We start from the raw sequence: 20,107 nt of genomic DNA, 5'->3' as shown, positions 1-20,107 counted from the left end.
CCCCCCGCTCTCCCCTCCCCCCCGCGCTCCCCCTCCGCCAGCCCCTTCAGCCAGGCCCCCCCCACTGCTCCCCCCCTGCCCCTTCAGCTGGGCCCCCCCCGCTCTCCCCTCCCCCCCGCTCTCCCCTTCCGCCAGCCCCTTCAGCCAGGCCCCCCCCTGCTCTCCCCTCCCCCAGCCCCACAGCTTCTTCAGCCAGGATCCCCCTGCTCTCCCCTGCTCTCCCCTGCTCCCCCCAGCCCCTTCAGCCAGCCCCTCCCCCAGTTGAGGGGTCTCTTCTGGCCCTTGGCAGGGTCCTTCCCACAGGGGGGCTCCCTCCTTCCTTGGTGGGACCCCCCACCACTGCACACAGAGTTGGCCTCCCAGGAGCATAGAGTCCGATCCTAGAGCGCCGCACACAGACCTCCACAGCCATAGAGCTGCGGGTAGAGCGTCACCCCCCCCCCTTCAGCCCAGTCCTCCAGGGTCATAGAGATCAGGGGGTGGGGGCTAGAGGAGCCGCACACCAGCACTCCCCCGGCCCCGGAAAAGCAGGGAATGGAGATTTGAACACTTTCCGTGTCCAACCCGGAAGAACGGGCGGATTCTCTCCCCGGCGAAAGAGGCGGGCGGGAAAGTGACCATCGGGTCCCCAGTACCAGCATCGAAAAACGCCACCTGCCCCTGTTCATAGTCCAGATACACCCGGATCCTGCGGGGTCCCCGGCTCGGGGACAAGGGGAAGCTCTGCTCAAGGGACGTGAGAGCCCAGTACTGATCCCCCCTGCACTGCACAGCCCAGACCCCCTGCTCAGGGTTAAGGCTGATCCCTCCCTTCCTGCTCACAGACTCTCTGGCCACCCCCACAGCCCAGAGTCCCCTCCTCCCCTCCACCTCCACCTCCACCTCCCAGTAGTGTCGGCCGGAGGTGAATCCCTCGCAGCCCAGCACACAGCACGTAGTGTCAAATCTCTCAGGGTTGTCGGGCAGGTCCTGCCCTGTGACTCCCCAGCTCACACTTCTCCGATCCGCAGACAGGATAAGGTCGGGATGGGCCGTGTCTGGATCCAGAGTCACGTTCGCTGCAGAGAGAGAATCAGAGCGTGAGGGGCAGAGCTCAGCCCTGGGGCAGGGTCTGATCGTGTCAGTGACAGGACCTGCCCCAGCTGGGGAGTGAACCAGGCAACCTGCCCCCTCCCGGATTTACCCAGCTCTGCACGGGGAGCAGCGCTGAGATCTCAGCCATGGGCCGGGGGGATTCACACCCTGACAGAGCCAGTTCAGGGACAGAGCGAAAGGATCAGCTCGGCTGAGCCAGGCCCCAGACCCCGAGTCTGAGTCTCAGTGATTCCATCCTTGTGCTGGGGGGGAAGACGAGGGGGCTCAGAGGGAGCTGGTTTAAGCCACCTTTGTCCTTCCTTCAGTCTGCCTGGCCCCTCGCTCCAGGGGCCTCAGGGCTGCGAAGCAGAGAGCAGCCAGAGTGTGATGCCTCCTGTCTGTGCCCCCAGCAGAGCCGCCCCTGGGGAAGGCGAATCGGGGCGACCGCGCCGGGCCCTGCGCTTTGGGGGGCCCCCAGGCCAGTGCTATTGGCTGGTGCGGTCGGTCCCAGAAGAGACGAATCCGTCACTTCCGCCCCGGACCCCCCTAGGGCCGGCCCTGGCCCCCAGCCTGGCCCCAGCCACTGCTACAATAACGGCTGGGGGCAGAGTTGCTGTGGAGCCCCTGTGCCAACTTCACATGGACGGGGGGGGGGGCTCCCTGGCACCGGAGCTATTTTCTGGGGACTGTTTCCAGGCACATTAAGGCCCCTTTGCTCTGACAGAGCAGCACGAACGGGCCTGACAGTCAGGCCCTGGAACCTTTCCCCACCTGCCCCCACCTCTCCCCACAGATGTGACCAGAGACCCTGGCAGCACAGGAGGCTCCCAGCAGATCACAGGGAATCCAGCGTCCCCCTGTCCAATGATGCAACTCGTCACAGCCCGTCTCCTTGCAGAGCCCCCTCCCGCCTAGCGATCAGCCAGCTGAGCACTAGAAACCTGCTTTCATAGAGACCCCACCGGCCCCCCATGACTGTGTGTAGCTGCGGGTGGGTGAGGACACCGCACACTCACTGAATGGCTGCTCGGCTTGTGCTGGTCTATAGGGGCCTTTCCAAACCCCACACTGCTGGCCCCACGGCTACGCAATGGCTAATGCAGTATTGGCGACTTCAAGGGATCAAATCTCATGAGACTGGCCCAACAATCAGGACATTTTAAAGGATTCTGTTGTGGGTTTTAGCTCAGTCTCTTGATGTTTGAACCCCCCTGGCCCCTCCCCAGGGCTGCGCATGTGACAGTCAGTGCTGCCCACTCTCCCACCTGTCCTGGAGAAGGGGATTTTGGCTCCTGCTGCAGGAGCTCTCACCCCCCATCTGCCCATCTCCTGCCCAGCAATTAATCCTGTCCCCAGCCCCCATCAGCTCTGTCCCCATCCAACCCCCTCAATTCAGTCCCCCAGCCCCATCATCACCCCCATCAGTTCAGCACCCCGACCCCACCGCCCTCAGTTCACCCTCCCAGCACTCACCCTCTCTGCTCAGACCCCACCAGCAATACACCCCCCCAGCCCATCAGCCCCCCAATCACTTCAGGCCCCCTGCAGCCCCCAGGCCATAATAAAGCCTCACGGCCCCACCTCTGCTCCTCCTGGGGTTCTTCACCCTCCCTAGGCCTGGGGGCTACAGTGGGGGCCCCCCTCCCACTTCCCAGGCTGGCAGGGGAGCAGCCGCACAGGGCTGGTGACAGCGGGAGCCCCAGCCGCGCCCAGGGCACCTGACAGGATTTCTAAGTAAAATTCAGCCTCATCTTTAGACCTCTCAAATGTCGGGATTTTTTATGAGCTACAGCTGAGAGTTCTAGCGCGAGATCATGAGTGAGGCTTAATTCTAAATTCTAAGAGAGAAAAGAATCGACTTTTCTATTTTTAGGAAAGATCTGGGCAGCCACCAGGAATATGTTGCTCAGCTCCTGTCAAATGCAAAATTGAAACAAAACCTGAACTATGGTGCTGCCAAGGAGCCTCCATAATTCATAGGAAAGTTTTCACTCCCCCTTTGATACGAGAAATTTACCTTTGTCCAACCGCTGTCTGGACGAGAGTGAGTCTAGAGGAAGAAATGGGTGAAAGATGAACTGTCAGGTTGTCGTGTTTAGGGATATATTCACATTGTTAATGTTCTAACACAAAAGCAAAATGAAAAGAAAACAAACTTTATGAAGTTCTAGTGAAGGAGGTTAAGTGCAATTCAGACCAGTACAAACCATTCCACACCTCACTAAAAATAACCCCAAACATTAAAAACTAAGGACACAACCTCAGGTTACATGACAGACCCAGAGATGTTTTACAGCAATTACACACCTGTGGCTGGCCCATGGCAGCTGACTTGGGCTCGCAAGGCTGGGGCAATGGGGCTGTTTCATTGCGGGGTAGATGCTCGGGCTTGGGCAGAGGCCTGGGCTCTGGGACCCTGTGACGGGAGAGAGTCACAGAGCCCAGGCTCCAGCCCGAGCCCGAACCTCATGAGCCAGAGAGTCAGTGGACACGGGCCAGCCACAGGTGTTTAATTGCTGTGTAGAGAAACCCTCTGAAACCAACACATCATTCACAGAAACTTTTTCACTGATTAGCATTCAACCAACTTTAAATCTGCCCCTGAACCATTAGTACTTAGTAAAACTGGGGGTCTCATTCTCTCCAGCTGAGGAGGATAAAAGGTGGAGAATCTCTAAAGCAGGGGTGGGGAACCTACGGCTCATGGGCCAGATCCGGCCTGTTGCTAAATTTCATCCGGCCCGCAGCCCCCCCCCCCCCCCCCCCCCCGCAGAGTTGGAGCCGCGAGTACTGAAGCCCTGAGTCTCTGCACAGAGCCGTGGGAACTAGGAGTGTGGCAGGTTCTGCAAGACCCCCCAGGTTTTGTGTGGGGTCCCAGCTGTGGCCCCACGCCCAGGGTCCCAGCTGGCTGCTGGACCCCCGCCCAGGGCTCTGCGCCTGGCACCACACGCAGGGTCCCGTCAGCTGGCCCTGCACCAGGAACTCTGCTCCCGCCCCCAGGTGTGGTCCCAGACTCAGCTCCTTACCCCTGTCGACATCTCGCCCCCCCTCCCGGAGCCACGGCCCAGTCTTGGCCCAGCTCTGGGGGGAGGGGGCACAGACAGGGGTTAGGGGGGAGCCAGTAAAAAGTTTGGGGCCCACTGGCTTCCAGCGCCTCTACTGTCAACATTGATCCAGCACCACAACCTGCAGGGCTGGAGCCGTGAGCGCCGGCTCGGCCTGCTGCAGGGGGAATCCCAGAGCCTCCACGCCCCACGCCCCCCCGTGGGTGAGTGGCCTGTGATTGATTTTTTTCTGTGGGTCAATGGCCCATGATAGAAAATAGGTTCCCCAGCCCTGCTGTGAAGCAAGAGAGGGACTGTGGTGACACCGGAGGTTTTGCAGACAAACAATCCAAACAAACATACTCCAGAAACAGTGAATTCAGCAGGAAGCTCAAGCTCAGGTTAATGTTCACAGCTGCTCAGAAAAGAAACCCCCAGGGGGTCTGAATGCAGCCCCCTAACCCAGTGTGTGTGGGCTGTACTGAGAGCTGGGTAGGGAATTCATAGCTTCCAAATGATTAGCTGACGATCTCCATCCACAATCATTGTCCCGAAGAGATTTCCCCAGCTCTGTCAGTTATCAGTGTAACATAGGTGAGAAAATCCCCCAGGTGACTGGTTATTACCTGTGAATTCCTTCACTATGGTCTCCAGAGGTGCATTTCTTTGAGAAGATTCCCAGATTCTCCATTTCAGGTCAGAAGAAAAGGCCACTGGGTTCTGAAACTTCTCCCTCTCGCATCTGAAGAACAACCCAGTGTTACTCGCTGTGGAGTTCGTTCATGTTTGTGTTTTACTAACATGTATTTTACTCTAGTGAATGGCTGTAGCTCAGCAGACCCTGGAGGTTCAATTCTCTGTTGCCCCAGGAACAGGTCCAATACCAGCTTGGACCCTACAAGCTTCCCCTTCATTCTGGTGAGACCGATACTGGAAAACTGCATCCAGTTCTGGTGTCTCCATTTTAAAATGACAAGGAGTCTGGTGGCACCTTAAAGACTAACAGATTTATTTGAGCATAAGCTTTCGTGGGTAAAAAGCTCACTTCTTCAGATGCCTGGAGTGAAAGTTACAGCTGCTGGGGGCATAAATATACTGGCACATGAAGAGAAGGGAGTTACCTCACAAGTGGAGAACCAGTGTTGACAGGGCCAATTCGATCAGGGGGGATGTGCTCCACTCCCAATCATAGATGAGGAGGTGTCAATTCCAGGAGAGGAAATTTTAAAATGGATGTTGAGAAAGTGGAGCCGGTGCAGAGAAGACCCACAAATCTGATTTGAGGGCTGGTGAAAATGCCTTGTCCTGAGAGCTCCCTGGTGCTTGAGTGTGGGGTACAAACACCGTCATGGGGAGAACAGACTTGGCACTAAAGGGCTCCTCAGGTTAGCAAACAAAGGCAGAACAAGGACCAATGGCTGGAAGCTGAAGGCAGAGAAATGCCCATGGGAATCAGACAGACATTGTTAGCAGTGCGGGTGCATTAACCATTGGCAGAAACTGCCCAGGGAAATGGTGGATTCTCCATCTCCTGACAGGGCACCAGAACAGGGGGGCCGTGGCCCCATCACTTTTAAAGGTGGGCGAGCTCTGCTCTCTGCCTTGGTACCTGCCTGAAAGGTGAGTGATGGGGGAGGGGGCAGAGAGGAGTGAGGAGGGGGTGGGGTCTCAGGGGAAGAGGCGGAGCAGGGGTGGGGCCGTGGTTTGGGCACCAATGGCCCCCCCACTTCTAGGGAGCCTCAGGTGTTACTGTCTGTTGATGTCGGTAAATCTAGGCTGACCGGCTTTCTGGAAGGTGCTTTAGTCGCACATTAGGATTTAGTCAAATTCACACAGGAATAACTGGGTGAAATTTAAGGACCTGTGATAGAGGCACCGACTCTGGAAAAAAAAGGGGGTGCTCAGCACCCACCAGCAGCCCCACAGATCAGCTCTTCCCCCAACCCCCCAGTGCCTCCCGCCCACCGGGGATCAGCTGGTCAGCAACAGGCAGGAGGTGCTGGCGGGAGGTGAAGTAAGGGTGGCAAGAGGCTGGGCAGGACCGGAAGAGGCAGGGTGGGGTCTTGGGGGAAGGGATGGAGTGGGGGCAGTGCCCGGGGCAGAGCGGGGGATCGAACACCCCCGGGGGAATGAGAAAGTCAGTGCCTGTGCGGTGATAGACAGGAGGTGAAATGTGATGATCTTATGGTCCTTTCTGGCCTTCAACTTTATGCATTTATGAAACTCAGTAACACCTTGTGGCAGTGAGTTCCACGGGTTAATAATTGTGTTTAAAAAAAAGGCATTTCCTTTTCTCAGCTTTACACTTGTTGCCTTTCAGCTGCACTGAACATCCCCTCGGTCTTGTACTGTGAGTGTGGCTGAGCAGGATCCCCTGGCTTATATCCTGTACCCCATTGAAGGGAGATAATTAGTGACAATCCTTGTGGTGATGTAGATGCCCATCGTACCAGGACCTGGCGTGAGACCCACTATCCCATTTCAAAGATAATTATGTTCTTATTTAGCTCTTTGGATACATACGATGGTCAGTCCACTAGCTCCGGGGTTCTCAGCTTACAAAGGCCAGTGCGTGTCCCCCCTGCACTGGGGGACGGCAAACGACTGAATGAACCTGCACTGCCCAGGTAGCCGGGAGCAGTGGGAGTCGGTGCAGTTCTGGGGGGCAGGGCTGGAGCTGGGGGGAACTGGCTGGCGCCTTCTATTGCTGGTTCGTCAATGGCTGGGGGATGAGCCATGTAACACGGCCGGGCGGGTCCCTGCCCGCAGGTGTCTGTGTCAGCGCAGGGCCTGTCAGGCCTGTAGCTCGACATCAGCATCACGGGGCGAGAGGCAGCCCAGGCTGGGGATCTGGAGGGCTCAGCAGTGCCACAGGCCAGGCTGCACCCCGGGACCCCGTCGCACTGATGTAAATCTCCCTTGTGGCAAATTAAACCGATTCCTCCTTGTTCTGCCCTCAGGGGACGTGAAGAACAACTGGTCACCGCTCTCTGCAGAACAGCCTCAGGCAGATCTGGAGACTGTTATCAGGCCCTGCCTCAGTCTCCTCTTCTCTAGCCTGAACACACCCATTTATTGCAACCTTCCTCACAGCTCGTCCAGTCTAAACCTCGGGTCACTTCTGTTGCTCTGCTCTCAACTCTCTCCAATTTCTCCACGTCCTTCTCACAGTGCGGTGCCCAGAACTGGACACAGGATTCCAGCTGAGGCCTCCCCGTGGCAAGAAGGGGGGAACAACGTCCTCCTGTGTCTGACCCTGACACTCCTGTTAACACACCTGTGCTGGGTGCTCACCCCACATCAGCCCCCGGAAAGGGTGACGGAAGCAGAGAACGAGGAGATTGGGGAGACAGGCCACACACGGGGGGTTCAGGCCAGAGCAGTGACCCCTGGTTGGACGATGGAGCTCAGCTGAGCAGGTGGGGGCTGGGCTAGTGCAAAGCCAGGAAGGTGGCAGCAGAAATGGCTGCAGGGAGGAGTCTGCAGCCCCCCTGTGCACTCGACAGGGCAGGAGGGACCCAGGCAGAGAACAGGCTGCTGGGAGCCGGGCCTGGGGGAGGGAGTGTTAGACTCACAGGGCCAGAGGGGGCTGCCAGGGTCACCTGGTCTAACCCCCGTCAGAGAGCAGGGGGGAGACGAAGGCCTGTGGGAGGGAAGTGGGGAGCAGCCCAGGGAGGGAGCAGACGGTGCCTGCATGTGGCAGGGTCCCTGGGCTGGAGCCTGGAGCAGTGGGCGGCTCGAGTTCCACCCCCAGCCACAGCTGGAGCGGCATTGCCTGGGCAGTGGGGCCAGCGAGACGCTGCCCCCCAGCAGGGGAACCATTCAGTGACCTGCCTGGGGGCTGAGTCGCGCAAAGGAAGCTGCAGCTCCTGGGGGGAGAGACGAGGCTGCAGAGTGAGAGAGACAAGGGGGGGGAGACGCCAGGGGAGGGGTTGGCCCTGGAAGAGCTAATCCCCAGAGCAGCCAGGAGGGGGCAGCACCTGCGGTGAATACAGCACCTGGGACAGCATCCCACAGTGACATCTGCCTTTTTCACAAGAGCATCACCCTGCCGCCTCCTTCACTGTGTGACCCACTGCAACCCCCAGAGCTTTTCCCGCTGTCCTGCTGCCTCCCCAGCGATTCCCCAGTTCCTAGTTGTAGGTTTGATTTTTCCTCCCAACGTGCAGCACTTTGTCTCCATTGAATGTTCCCTTCAATTGATTTTAATCCTTCCTCCCTCCGCCCTGTGTCTCTTGTGTCTGTTTAGACTGGAACCTCCCTGGGGCAGGGACTGTCTCTGTCTGTGTCTGTGCAGCACCCGGCATGTTGGGCCCTGGTTTTGCCTTGAGCCTCCAGGCACTGCCATAGCGCTACTGATAACAGCACGTTATAAACTCCTCAGAGCAGGGAACGTCTCTGCCATCGTATCTCCTGCCACGCCCAGCACACGGCTAGAGCTCACTGCACAATTAGAAACAATTAACAAACAGCTCATTGAACAGTCATTGGATGGCCCTGACTTTCCATCCCTACCGACCTGGGTGGGGTTTGGAGTCTATGACCTAGAAATGAGAGACCCATTCTCCATCCCCGATCTCCTGAGGTCTCCATTCCACCAGCCACACTACAAATAACACCCCTGTCTGTGGGTCAATCACTCTTTTCTCAGGCTGCTCTATTCTGGAGTCTGGTCACAATGACAACAGCCCCGAGATTACATTTAGCAGAGGGACATTGGGAACCAGCCCCACTCTCTGCACTGCTGGGCCGTGGGGAGCCAGGTCTCATGTCCAAAATCCCTTCCCTGCCCTGGGAAGTGAAAGGGAGAGTGAGAAGGAGCCACCTACCTGCTCAAGGTACCTTTGATGTCCTAGAGGGGAGAGAGAAAAGGAAATTCAGTCCCAGCTCTCACACTAAGGATCCCTCCTGCTCTGGAGGGGACTCACTTGGTCTTCACAGTTTGAGGTTCAAAGAAAAATTATTGGTTATTTATTAATGCAAAGAAAAACATTCAATGTGTTGCCTTTGCTCTTTCAGAGAAGTGCTCTGACTGCAGGAGCTGGGCCCAGGAAGTTTGTACTAGGAGGCACATGGGCTCTCTGTGTAGTGACATTTGCATAACCACCCGGCACATGGAATCAAAGGCTCATTCTTGCGATGTGTTGAACAAGGATCTGCCTAACACTCACACGTGTGGGGAAGATCCCCTCCTGCAGACTCCAGTGGGGCCAGAGGGAGGGATGTCCCCAGGCTGTGCTGCCCCCCTGCTGTAAACTCTCTCTCCACTCGCCCACAAACACTCTGAAGGCCCGTCCTGTGGGCTTCTTGACATCCACAGGAAGGTGGGGCTGGGTGAGAGCAGTGGGTGTGGGGTACAGAGTAACACAGGGCCAATCACTGTCCTACACCCCAGGTTCCATTCAGGACACCTGAGGAGTGAAGAATGCTGCCCACAGCAGATACTGGTCGCAACAGAGAATTTGATCCTAGATATCAGGTAGAGACGTCCAGGCTGCTACATTCTATTTCTTGCCTTTTTTTCTTTTCTTTGCTAGTTAGAGGCATTTTTTGAAAAATAAAATCATCAGAAGGCTTTTGGAATTCTAACAACTATTTACACGTCCAGGCTACCATAAGTAACGAACAGCTTCCCTAACTAACTTCAGTTCTGGCTGAGAAAATCACCACAGCCTCAGACCCCATGTATCGATTTTAAAGCCAATATTTTCCCTTTTTGTGGTATCTAGGAAAAGTGGCAAAATCAGGCTTTAAATGGAATCGTAGCTTCAATCTTAGCTATTTCCATAATTAAAGACTGGTTCCATCTTTAATATTTTGGAACACAGGAAATGCCAGACTGGCTCAGGCCGGACGTCCATCTAATCACTATTCTGTCTCCAAAGGTGGACAGTGCCAGATGCTTCAGGGGAAGGTGTAAGATAATCTGACCCCCACATTCTCATCCTTCTCTCTAACAGTTAGCGACTGGCTGAAGCAATGAAGCATGAGGTTTAAGATCACTCTGCGTATTCTTGTTATCCATTGTGACAAAGTTCCTCTTCTACCTTGGTGGGTCCTGTGCTTATTGGTGGATTTGCTCACCTCAGTGATCTTCCCCTCTGGTGGAACCCACAGTCTGGGTCAACTCCTCCTGTGTCTGATCAGGAGTTGGGAGGTTTGGGGGGGGGGGGGGGACCCAGGCCCGCCCTCTACTCCGGGTTCCAGCCCAGGGCCCTGTGGACTGCAGCTGTCTATAGTGCCTCCTGTAACAGCTGCATGACAGCTACACCTCCCTGGGTGCTTCCCCATGGCCTCCTCCAAACACCTTCTTTATCCTCACCACAGGACCTTCCTCCTGGTGTCTGATAACGCTTGATTGTATGATAATTCCTCAATCCTCCAGTAGCACATCCTCTCAGTCTCAGCTCCTTGTGCCTCTTGCTCCCAGCTCCTCACACGCACTTCTCTCCTCTGGCTCCTCCTCCCCTGACTGGAGTGAGCTCCCTTTTTAAACCAGGTGCCCTGATTAGCCAGCCTTGATTGGCTGCAGGTGTTCTAATCAGTGCAGCTCTCTCCACTGCCTTCTAGAAAGATCTTAATTGGCCCCAGGTGCCTTGATTAACCTGGAGCAACTGCCATTTGGTTACACGGTGCTAGGGATTTGTTTAGCCTGGGGCTAACATACCTCTTTCTCAGTACTTTACTGTAGCCATCTGGCCTTGCGCCATCACACCATATAAATATCTGATCACTTTTTGAGTTTTGCTAAATGCTTCGTCTCAATGAGATCCGGTCTAATTACATGATTTGTGAAAAAGCGTTCTTTGCATCAGTTTTGATTTCTTCACCTTCTAATTTTATTGAATTTCCCTTTGTTCCTACATTATGAGACAGGGAGAAGAGAGTTTGGAGTCTGTGATTTTTGGAGGAGTTTTCTCCCAGTAGAATTCAAAAGAAGAATTTATTTTCATTTAGGGCTCGATCCAATGCTCATTGTACTCAAGAAGTACATTTCCATTGACTTTACTGGGCATTTTATCAAGCCCTTAAGGAACAATAATGTATATTTTAGCAATACTGTATGTTCTGACCTTCCACTCCTACACACCAAAAGTGAAGGTTTAGGAGACTTTCTTGCCCTGTGAAAGGTTCTGGGGTGTTTCTAACACCGTCTCACCTGCAGGAATTCACTCGCTGGCTGCTGGCACTTCTGCTCCATCTCACTGATCAGGGAACTGAAAGAGGAGAGTTCCTCAGATAGTTTGGCAACATACTCAGCCCCCGTCTTTTCAATTTCCTTATTCAGCTCTTCCAGCTGGGCCAGGCGGAGTCGCTCTTGTCCCTCCAGAAACTGGCGCAGTTGCTGAAATTCAGCCACAATCTTCTGCTTCTCAGTTTCTAGTTGTTTCTGAAATGACAAGATACGAACAGGAAAATCACAGGTCAAGGACAAGACTACGGAGTGAGCCATGGGACATTTTATGCACGTGGCAGCATGTCATTGCAGCCCCACAGAATTTAACTCCTGACATTTTATGGAGAACACACTCTATGCTCAGTAGACAGAAGATTTTCCAATAGATTTCAAGAGTCCTAACTGGTGTTTAGAATATGAATTTTTCTTGCATGATTCGGATAATCTGTGATCAGTGGCTTCTAAAAAACCAGATCCTTCCAATAACAGGAAGCACAGCAGGTGTGGGATTCAGAACTGACTGGCAAGGATTATTTCAGTAGAGGAAACAGCAGAACCCAAACTAAGAAGCACTAGACTTGACACAAGCTGTCCACAAAATACATAGAAACATAAAGGGCATTTTAAAAAAAAAGTACTAAAATTTGAGCTCCATCATTTGCTCTCATGAGTTCTGAAAACAGTTTTGGATACATAACATTTGGCCCACCATAAATCTTGGATTTTAAGCCACACAGGGACCTTGAGCACAAATTGGGTTGCCGGGAAGACCCCTTTTTACACATGCAAATCTGAGTTTGCAGGTTGCTTAGGACTGAGTGCATGTGAACTGGACAGAAGCCCACCAATTCATGCTGTTTCTGGAGCACTCTCTGGCCCTGGATACCCGAGGAGCAAGGAAATCAGACCAGATCTGGACCCAGATCTTCTCCATGGCAATACCAATCTTCTAGCAGCGATACCAATCAGGACCTGTTCCAAAGCTCACTGAACTGACCCGGAGTCTTTCCAATGACGTCCTTGTGCTTTGTCTTAGGCACTAAGTGAACCTCCTCCTCTGGGGCAGCAGATTCCCAGAGCAGCTGCACTGATTGGCCAGCTGCGGTTCTCTCTGTTCAAAGTGCAGCTGGCCAAAAAACTGGGGGGTGGGGGCAATTTGCAAAAATAATTGAAATCTCAAAGTTGTTTCCATGTCTCAGTTTTGAAAATGGAACTTCTTTTGATTTGTTTGAAAATATGTCGAAATAACTTTTGAAAAATGTCACATTTTTCTTTCTCCCTTTTCCCAAATGGAAAAAATAATGTTAATTTCCCCCCATTTTTCCTTTTAGTACGTCCTCTCTGTATCTCTTCAAAAGAGCTCCCAGTTTTGAAAAAGTGGCAAAAAGAAAAAGGGAAAACTAAGGGGGAAAAAAAACTGGAAATTATTCTTTTTAGTGCACTCAGGAGAAAAAAGGGCTAAAAAGAGAAAGAGAGAGATAAAAAACAAACATGAAAGTTTTAAAAATGTTCAGCTTTTTAAAAGCCAAATGAAATTTCAGTTTGAAATGACACAAAAATGTTTGTTTTACTTTGAAATTTTCTGTCAAAAAATTAAAATTTTGTTGCAAGTGACTTTTTCCCATGAAAAAAGTTGTTTTCTACTAAACCCCTTTTATCTGCTGGAAGCTTTTTTGGTTGAAACTTTTCAACCAGCTTTAGTTGAAAGACTAAAGGAGAAACTACTGTTAAGTAAACAAATTACACTCGAATTAGCAGTGCAAGGATTTGGATGATTAAAGCTCTTTCTTTAATGCTGCATTTTCCTGCTGACTCTCAATTAAACCAGAACAGTTTTTCTTTACAATGAGAAGAAAGAAGTGATCATCTTTCATGGGTGAGAACGTGTTACTCACTGTTCCTCTGATGACACTCAGACTAAGCAAAAAGAACAGGAGTACTTGTGACACCTTAAAGACTAACAAATTTATTTTAGCATGAGCTTTCGTGAGCTGCAGCTCACTTCTTCGGATGTGGATTGATAATGTCCCTGTGCACATTTGCCTCTGAGTAAGAACGGCACCTACCAGCAGTTCCTGGCTTTTATTTTCCCCACTCGATTTATACGACAGAATCTCGTCTCTCTCTTCCTTCAAAATCTCCAAATGGCTCCGAATTTGGTCCTGACAAAAGAAAAACTGGTTTAGTTTTGGTTGTTTTTGGAGGATTTTCCCCCCATTTATTTACATTTGCAAGAATATCAAATACATAATAAAATGGGTGAGTGCTCTAACCCCATGACTATACAGCCAGTCTCACGCTTGTGGTCTCTCTCTCTGGCCCAGATGACTCTTTATCCCCACAGGAACAGCTTCTCCAGGGGAGAGGGAAGGAGCCCCACACCACACTACCCATGGGTAGGGCACTCCCGGAGAGATGGCAGATCCCTGTACCAATCTCTTCTCCTCATCAGGTGGAGTTGGGACTTGACTCAGTGCTTCCTACTTCCCAGGTGGGCACCCTAACCCCTGGGCTAAGAGTCAGGAGGGAGGCTGCCTCTGTGTGTACCAGCTTGTGGGGTCTGGTCTGGCAGGTGTGTTCAGAGGCCACCTACCAGGTTGGGCCCCACCCTCTACCTAGGCAGCCAAACGCCTGTCTTCCTCCAGACTGTGAATCGCTCTAGGGCTTAGGTGGGAAATCGGCGTCTGGATGCCTAGCGGGAGGCAGCACTGCAGGGTGCGTGTCTAGAAATATAGGGATGGTGTAAAAGCTGGAACGAGCCAGAAAGGCCCAGACCAACATCTTAGTCAATAAAATTGTTGCAAAAACCAGCAGGTGCTTTTACAGACAGTTAGGAACAATATTTTCGTGATGAGAACAGACTCATAACACATTGTGCTTCTGGGGGAATTCAGTGCCGCTGCGCAGTGCAGGATTTTGCAGAAATTAATGTTGGGCACCGAAAATTCCCCCCCCCAGAAATGGGCTGCCGAGACGTTGGCCACCACTAGGGGCTTCTGGACTTGGCAGAGCCCAGATCTCAAATAGAGACAATCCCAGGGGGAGGGAACAGGAGTGTTCCCAGCAGCTGCTGCGGTTGCCAGCCCACCCCGAGGGCAGGAAGGGGGCAGCAGCGAGCAGGAAACTCCGGGACCCAGCATGAGGCTGTTTCTCCTTCTGGGTCCCTGGGCTCTGGGGGAGACGGGCTGTGAGTGTCTGCGCTGCGCTGGGGGGAACCTCGCAGCTGGGCTCTGGGGAAGTGGGGTTTGTGAGTGTCTGGCCCCCCGGCTGGGCTCTGGCAGGGAGGAGGCAGAGAAGCAGGAACTGGGCTGTTTTCCGGGTTTCTTTAACTCTCTACCCCTGGGGGAAATTGTGTGTGTGTCTGTATTGTTACAGACAGACTTGCTGACAGGTATTTTGAAATAAATTACAAAAATAATTGAAACTGGTGTGATTGTTTAGTGTTATTTTGACAAATAAAATTTGCAGAATTTTAAATGTTTTGGTGCAGAATTCCCCCAGGAGTAACATTGTCACTGACTCATTGTGGCTCAAAACCATATTTTAAACACCAATAAATAAATAAATAAACCCCAAAAGACCTTGGGGACGATATTTTACCACTGAGAACTGATTCCTAGCACGCTGCCATTTACCCGTTCCAGCCCAGAGCCAGTTTTTAAACACCAAGAAGGACCTGGATGAGATGTGTAACCAGAGCACATTGCCTTGTGGACAATATTGTACCACTGAGAACATATTAACAGCTGACTGTCATCAACCTCTTCCAGCCCAGAGCCAGTTTTGAACGCTAACAGGAACCAGGAATACACAGTTCCGAAGTGGCAAAGGGACAGAATTTATACAAATAGCTCATTCCCTTGAGGACAGTAGTTTAGGATTAAGAACTGATTAGCAGCATGCTTTTGTTAACCCATTCCAGCCCAGAGCCATTTTCAAACCAAGGAGGAGCCTGAACAGTCGGTTCTGAAAGTGGCTCGGGGGACCGAAGTTTTACATGCAGCACATACAGGTGAGACCGATACAGGGCTAATGAGAAATTCGTCTGAACCGACCGTTAACCCAGGTTTTCGGGGGATAATTCGCTTTATTACTGAACCACCCAGAACACTTGGTACCACAGTGAAACGGGACAAAAACGCTGCGTGTTACACAGGTGAGAGCAGCACAGTCCTGCTGAAACCACCGGCCAAACCAGCCTTTCACTGCCTGCTCTGTGCAATGACGGGTTAATTATTAATAAACCCTCTGTTCCCAAGGGGCCCAGAGGATGACAATGAGTCGTTTATCTCCTGCTGCCTGGTTCTGGTTAAACAGTCTGAGTCTCTCTTGCTCCCTTTTGCTTTGCAGCTGATTTGCTGCCTCTCTCTGTGTACCTCTGTGTACCCTCAAAAGCTTGTCTCACCAACAGAAGTTGGTCCAATCAAAGATATTCCCTCCCCCACCTTGTCGCTCTGCCCCTGCAAGTCCATTTCCTTCCTCTGATCTCACTCTTCCCCCACGGAGCACTGCCAGTGCTCACGCCCAGACCAGCTCAGATGTTAGCACAGAAATGGGGCCAGGGACAGCGTAGCTATTCCATGGGGGCAAATACTCGCTTGCTTACTGCTTCAGAACGCATGTACCTGTGGGGACACCTGTTTTCACCCCGTTCTCACCTCTGCTCCTCTGCGGTTTGGAACCTTGACCTTCCCCCCGGCCCACAGCTCTCAGTCAGTGTCAAGGATGCACAGAGCTGCTTAGAGGGTGTGGAATCCCGGGTGTGTACAGTTGCATGGCACATAGCTAGGCTCAGAATAGGCCACTAACCTCCTAGGTCCCTATCCTTGTTGTCAATCACTGAGCTGGGAATGTGTGTTGTTTAAATTCAATACATTATTCTACTTTAATCACCCTACTCTCTCATTGGTTGCATCTCGACAATTGTCCAGCCGGTGGTGTGTCTCACCCGCAACTCTAATCTGATTTGCGCAAAGCTTTGCCGAAGTTCTAACAAAACCTAAAATTCACAGGTGCACAAATACAATAAAATAGATTGTTTAGTCTTTTTTTCCTCCAGTATTTGTAGTTTAATTTATATGTATAAATTGGGACTATTTTCCCTGCAAGCAGCAGTGGACATTTTAAGAAATCGTATAAAAGAGAAAATATTGAGTCTTCCAGCTTCTAAGCCAAAAAATGGCCAGCTGCTCGCATACAGTTATGAAGGGCAAAAGGACAAAAAAGATGACTGGAGTGTGATCCATACAAATGGATCCACAGAGGAAGACGTCTTTTCCCAAGGGGGGGAGCCTCTGGTAAGGCAGAGAGATTTCCAGAGTCTGATCGATACAGATGAGGTTTTGTGTCACAGATACGGCTATGAAGTTCTTTATGTAAATATGGACAAAGTGATGGTTCATTATTTGGGACAAGATGAAACACCTGACCCATGTGTGCCCTACAGGAATATGAGAAAATATCCCTTGAGATCTCATGGTCATACAATGCCATCTGTACTGTCAAGAGTTGTGGAGCAGAAACATTTAGGCCTATCTAAAAATTACCAATGAAAAACAACAGACTCTAATGTCTCAGCTGCACGTATGAGAGCGACTCTTCTAAAAAATACACAAGAAATAAAAAATAATGTATGAAAAACAGAATCAGTCACAATGATTAGTGATGTGTATGACCTTCACTGTCCCCTGCAAGGGTTTGTGTGTCAGTACTGCTGGGTCCCTGAAATCTCTGCGAGTTTGGATCTTCCAGATGTTATTGGTATTTTTTAAGAGGTAACAATATTGAAGCCAACTACACTTGTTTGTATTCGACATTTCACCTAGGAGACTTTTCCTCTCCCTCTTCATGTGCCTTTTTTCAGGAAGATCCAGCACTTCCTGTGGCTGCGCTGATACCGGACAAGTGCACAACACATGCACACAAGATGTTTTTTCATTCCTAGCAGAATGTGTGTCATAAATTTCAGCCCCTGGGCAATTCAGAGCTGACTTTTCTGGGATCTTATCGGTGTTAAAAATGTTTTTTAGCAAGAACAGGTTAATAACAGTGTGTTATAAGTCTCATTGCTCAAGTCTTGTTCATAAGGGTGTCTAACGGTATCCGCTGGTTTTTTACCATAATTTTTTAATTAAAATGTTGTTCCTGGCCATTCCAGCCCTTACACCGTCCCGTGATTTCTTACCTTGTAATCCTCAGCAGCCTCCTCTATGGGAACCACCGTGTGTTCTCTGTGATCTCGGGACAGGTGGCAAACCACACAAATGGGTGTTTGATCCTCCTGGCAGAAGACTTTAAAATCCTCGTTGTGTTTTTCACACATTGTCCCAACTCCAGTGTAAGTGGTCTGGAAGCTTCTACAATATTCCTCAGCTGTCTGTTTGGTTTGAAGTTTCTCCAGGAGAAGGTTTCTCTGCACTCAGGACAGTGGAAGTCTGCACTTCCTCCCAGCACTGAGTGATGCAGGCTAGGCAGAAATGGTGCCCACAAGCTAGAGACACTGGATCTTTAAAATAATCTCGACACACCGAACAAGTCAGTTCAGCGAGGAGCAGTTGTGCTGGATGCGCAGCAGACCTGTCTGCTTCTGCAGAGAAGAGAGGAATTTAGTTTCCTTTTATTCTCAGAAATGGGCGGATTCTGAACTTTGCACACCAAACGGGCCTTTCCTACGTGTACATTGCCTCATGTTACTCTTGGGAGGCTGGAAACTGCTTCTGGTCTGAGTTAGCCCCTGGAGGAAGCGCCAGGACAGACTGTGGAGTGGCAGCACCTGACGCTGTTGGTCCCTGCAATGGTGCAGCCTGGCCCCTCTGCAGAACAGCTGATTGAAAAACAGCCCCTGCCACACCCAGCTCCATACAGCATTTCTCCCGCCATCGCTTGTTGTGGGACTGCAGAGGGACCTGCAGCCTAGCTCAGGGCACAGCTCTCTGCAGCAGGTGGTGCTGGGAACATTTACAAAGTGCTGTGGGCTGCCAGTGGTATCCAGCCTTTGGAAGGGGGATCCTAGAGTCCTGCCCCTCCCCCTCAACCCAGTGACTGGGGCAGTGACCATCTGTTTTTCTGCTCAGTGTTTGCCCTCTGTGGTTGATACAATAATCTCTCAATATCGTCTTCCTAGGCAGGTTCCCAGAGGTCAGCAGGGGATAGACACATGGTCTGCGACTCAGGAAGAGGGAAAACGGGGCTGGAACAATGGGGGCCGGAGTCACTGCCTCATTCTCACCAACTGCAGCATGAAAACATGTTGATATCTTGTGCCAAGGGCTTTGCATGAGGCACCGCTGGGCTTCTTAGCCTCCATCTAACTTCTGCAAAGTCCTGATCGGCAGAGCTGTTCCAAGTGACAAAAAGGCCTGGTGGATCTGTGTTGCTTCCAGTGACATATGCAATCAAGTAGTTTTCACTGTGAGGGGTTTTAACCCCATTTCTCAGAAAATAACCTGCAGATTCAGATCAAATTATCAGATCGCAGAGCGGTGGATTTGTCTGTGGGGGACCAACGCTGTCATCTCTGCTTGAGTATGAGCCACTGTCACTGGCCAAGGGAGTGGAAGTTCCTACTGCTCTTTGGGTTATAACCCGTGAGCTGGACTCTGATAAAATCCAGCTGGGAGACATTGGGACTATTATCAGAAGAAATTTAGGGCAAGAAAGCGACCGATTGGCCCTTACTACAGACATCATTTTCTGACAGTAAAAATCTTCTCAGTTATTGCCCTGTCTGTTAGCTCCTTTTTCAGGGAAAGTTCCTCCAGAATATTCTGTCAAGGCGACTCTAGTGCTTGTTGCGGGGACCCCAGATTTCCTTGACTCCCGTCAGTCCGGTTGTTAGCCAGCGGTTAGCGCACAGACTACATTGGTAACAGACCTTCTCCAGATCGTGGGTGAAGATCAAGTCAATCACGCTGACTCTTTGACATCTGTCAGACGTCTTTGATATACTGACTATGGTGAATTGTAACTCATAGCGCTACACTCGAGTGGCTTTGTCCTTTCTAGGGGGATCCCATAGGTTGTGCTTTGCAATGTTCTGTCTGCCCTGAGGACTTTTTCATGCAGGCTGCCACAAGCTTCAATTCTTAAGTTAAGGAGAGAGGTCCGTGAGCTGCTCTTCCAACTGTTAAAACAACACAAGCCATTCAAGTTTGCACTTTGTGTTGGGAGGTTTTAATTTAAGGATAGAGCTAATATGATAAGTAATCATTGTATTGCATGGTGAGAGTTCATGGGCATAATAATTTCATCTCACCATATCACTGCTAATCTGAAGGCTGAAGTCCAGCCCAGCCCTATTCTCGGATGACTCTATAGTTTATGGGAAATTACAAAACAGCATTAGGAAGTCCTGTGTTCTGATTGGCCATTAGACATCATGTTGTGACATACATTGCAACCCCACGCAGTGTTTTTGGTGACCACTGTTCTACATTTCTGAAAGGTTCATGTGAGATTGTGTCTTACTCCATGGGGGAGGGTCCCACAAGTCTCCAGGAACTCGAAAGGGGGTGTGGGTGGGAGCGGGATTAAGGGGAGTCACTGAATACTGTAACCAGCCCCACAGGTGCCAACTGCTTCAGGCCTCCACTCCTGTGATAGGGCCATGTGGCCTCCCCTTTCACACACCCCACACCCTGTGCCGCCAGCACAAAGGGGTGTCAAAGCTTTACCTGAATGAGGGAGGTAAAGTGGGTTCAACAACTCAACCTTCTTAAAATACTCTGCGTCGGGTCCCTCACGGCAAACCATTTTTTAACACAAGCGCAGTAGCCTGGGGCAGACACGGGTTGGCAGAGGAAGCGTCTTCCCA

At 51.4% G+C, this 20,107-nt stretch overlaps 1 protein-coding gene across 1 annotated transcript; it reads right to left on the bottom strand.

Moving 5' to 3' along the window:
* Window positions 1-224: 224 nt before the first annotated feature.
* LOC123344888 (E3 ubiquitin-protein ligase TRIM7-like) lies at window positions 225-17,821 on the bottom strand. The gene is made up of 7 exons (XM_044981382.1): window positions 17,480-17,821; window positions 13,362-13,457; window positions 11,278-11,508; window positions 8,948-8,970; window positions 4,745-4,860; window positions 3,092-3,124; window positions 225-1,058 (listed from the first exon to the last, which is right to left on the bottom strand). The coding sequence occupies exons 1-7, from the start codon at window positions 17,615-17,617 to the stop codon at window positions 487-489; spliced, it is 1,209 nt and encodes a 402-aa protein (XP_044837317.1). The 5' UTR covers window positions 17,618-17,821; the 3' UTR covers window positions 225-486.
* Between the last annotated feature and the right edge of the window lie 2,286 nt (window positions 17,822-20,107).

Source organism: Mauremys mutica, chromosome 12, assembly GCF_020497125.1.
Source record: "Mauremys mutica isolate MM-2020 ecotype Southern chromosome 12, ASM2049712v1, whole genome shotgun sequence".
NCBI lineage: Eukaryota > Metazoa > Chordata > Testudines > Geoemydidae > Mauremys > Mauremys mutica.
The sequence above is the reverse complement of the archived record's forward strand: the minus strand, read 5'-3'. Positions and strand labels throughout refer to the sequence as shown.

Coding starts and splice junctions, on each gene's coding strand:
- LOC123344888 (XM_044981382.1), bottom strand. CDS start 17,617: ATGTGTGAAAAACACAACGAGGATTTTAAAGTCTTCTGCCAGGAGGAT. Junction 11,509..13,361: donor ATAAAAGCCAGGAACTGCTG/GTAGGTGCCGTT, acceptor TTGTCATTTCAG/AAACAACTAGAAACTGAGAA. Junction 8,971..11,277: donor CAGCGAGTGAATTCCTGCAG/GTGAGACGGTGT, acceptor TCTCCCCTCTAG/GACATCAAAGGTACCTTGAG.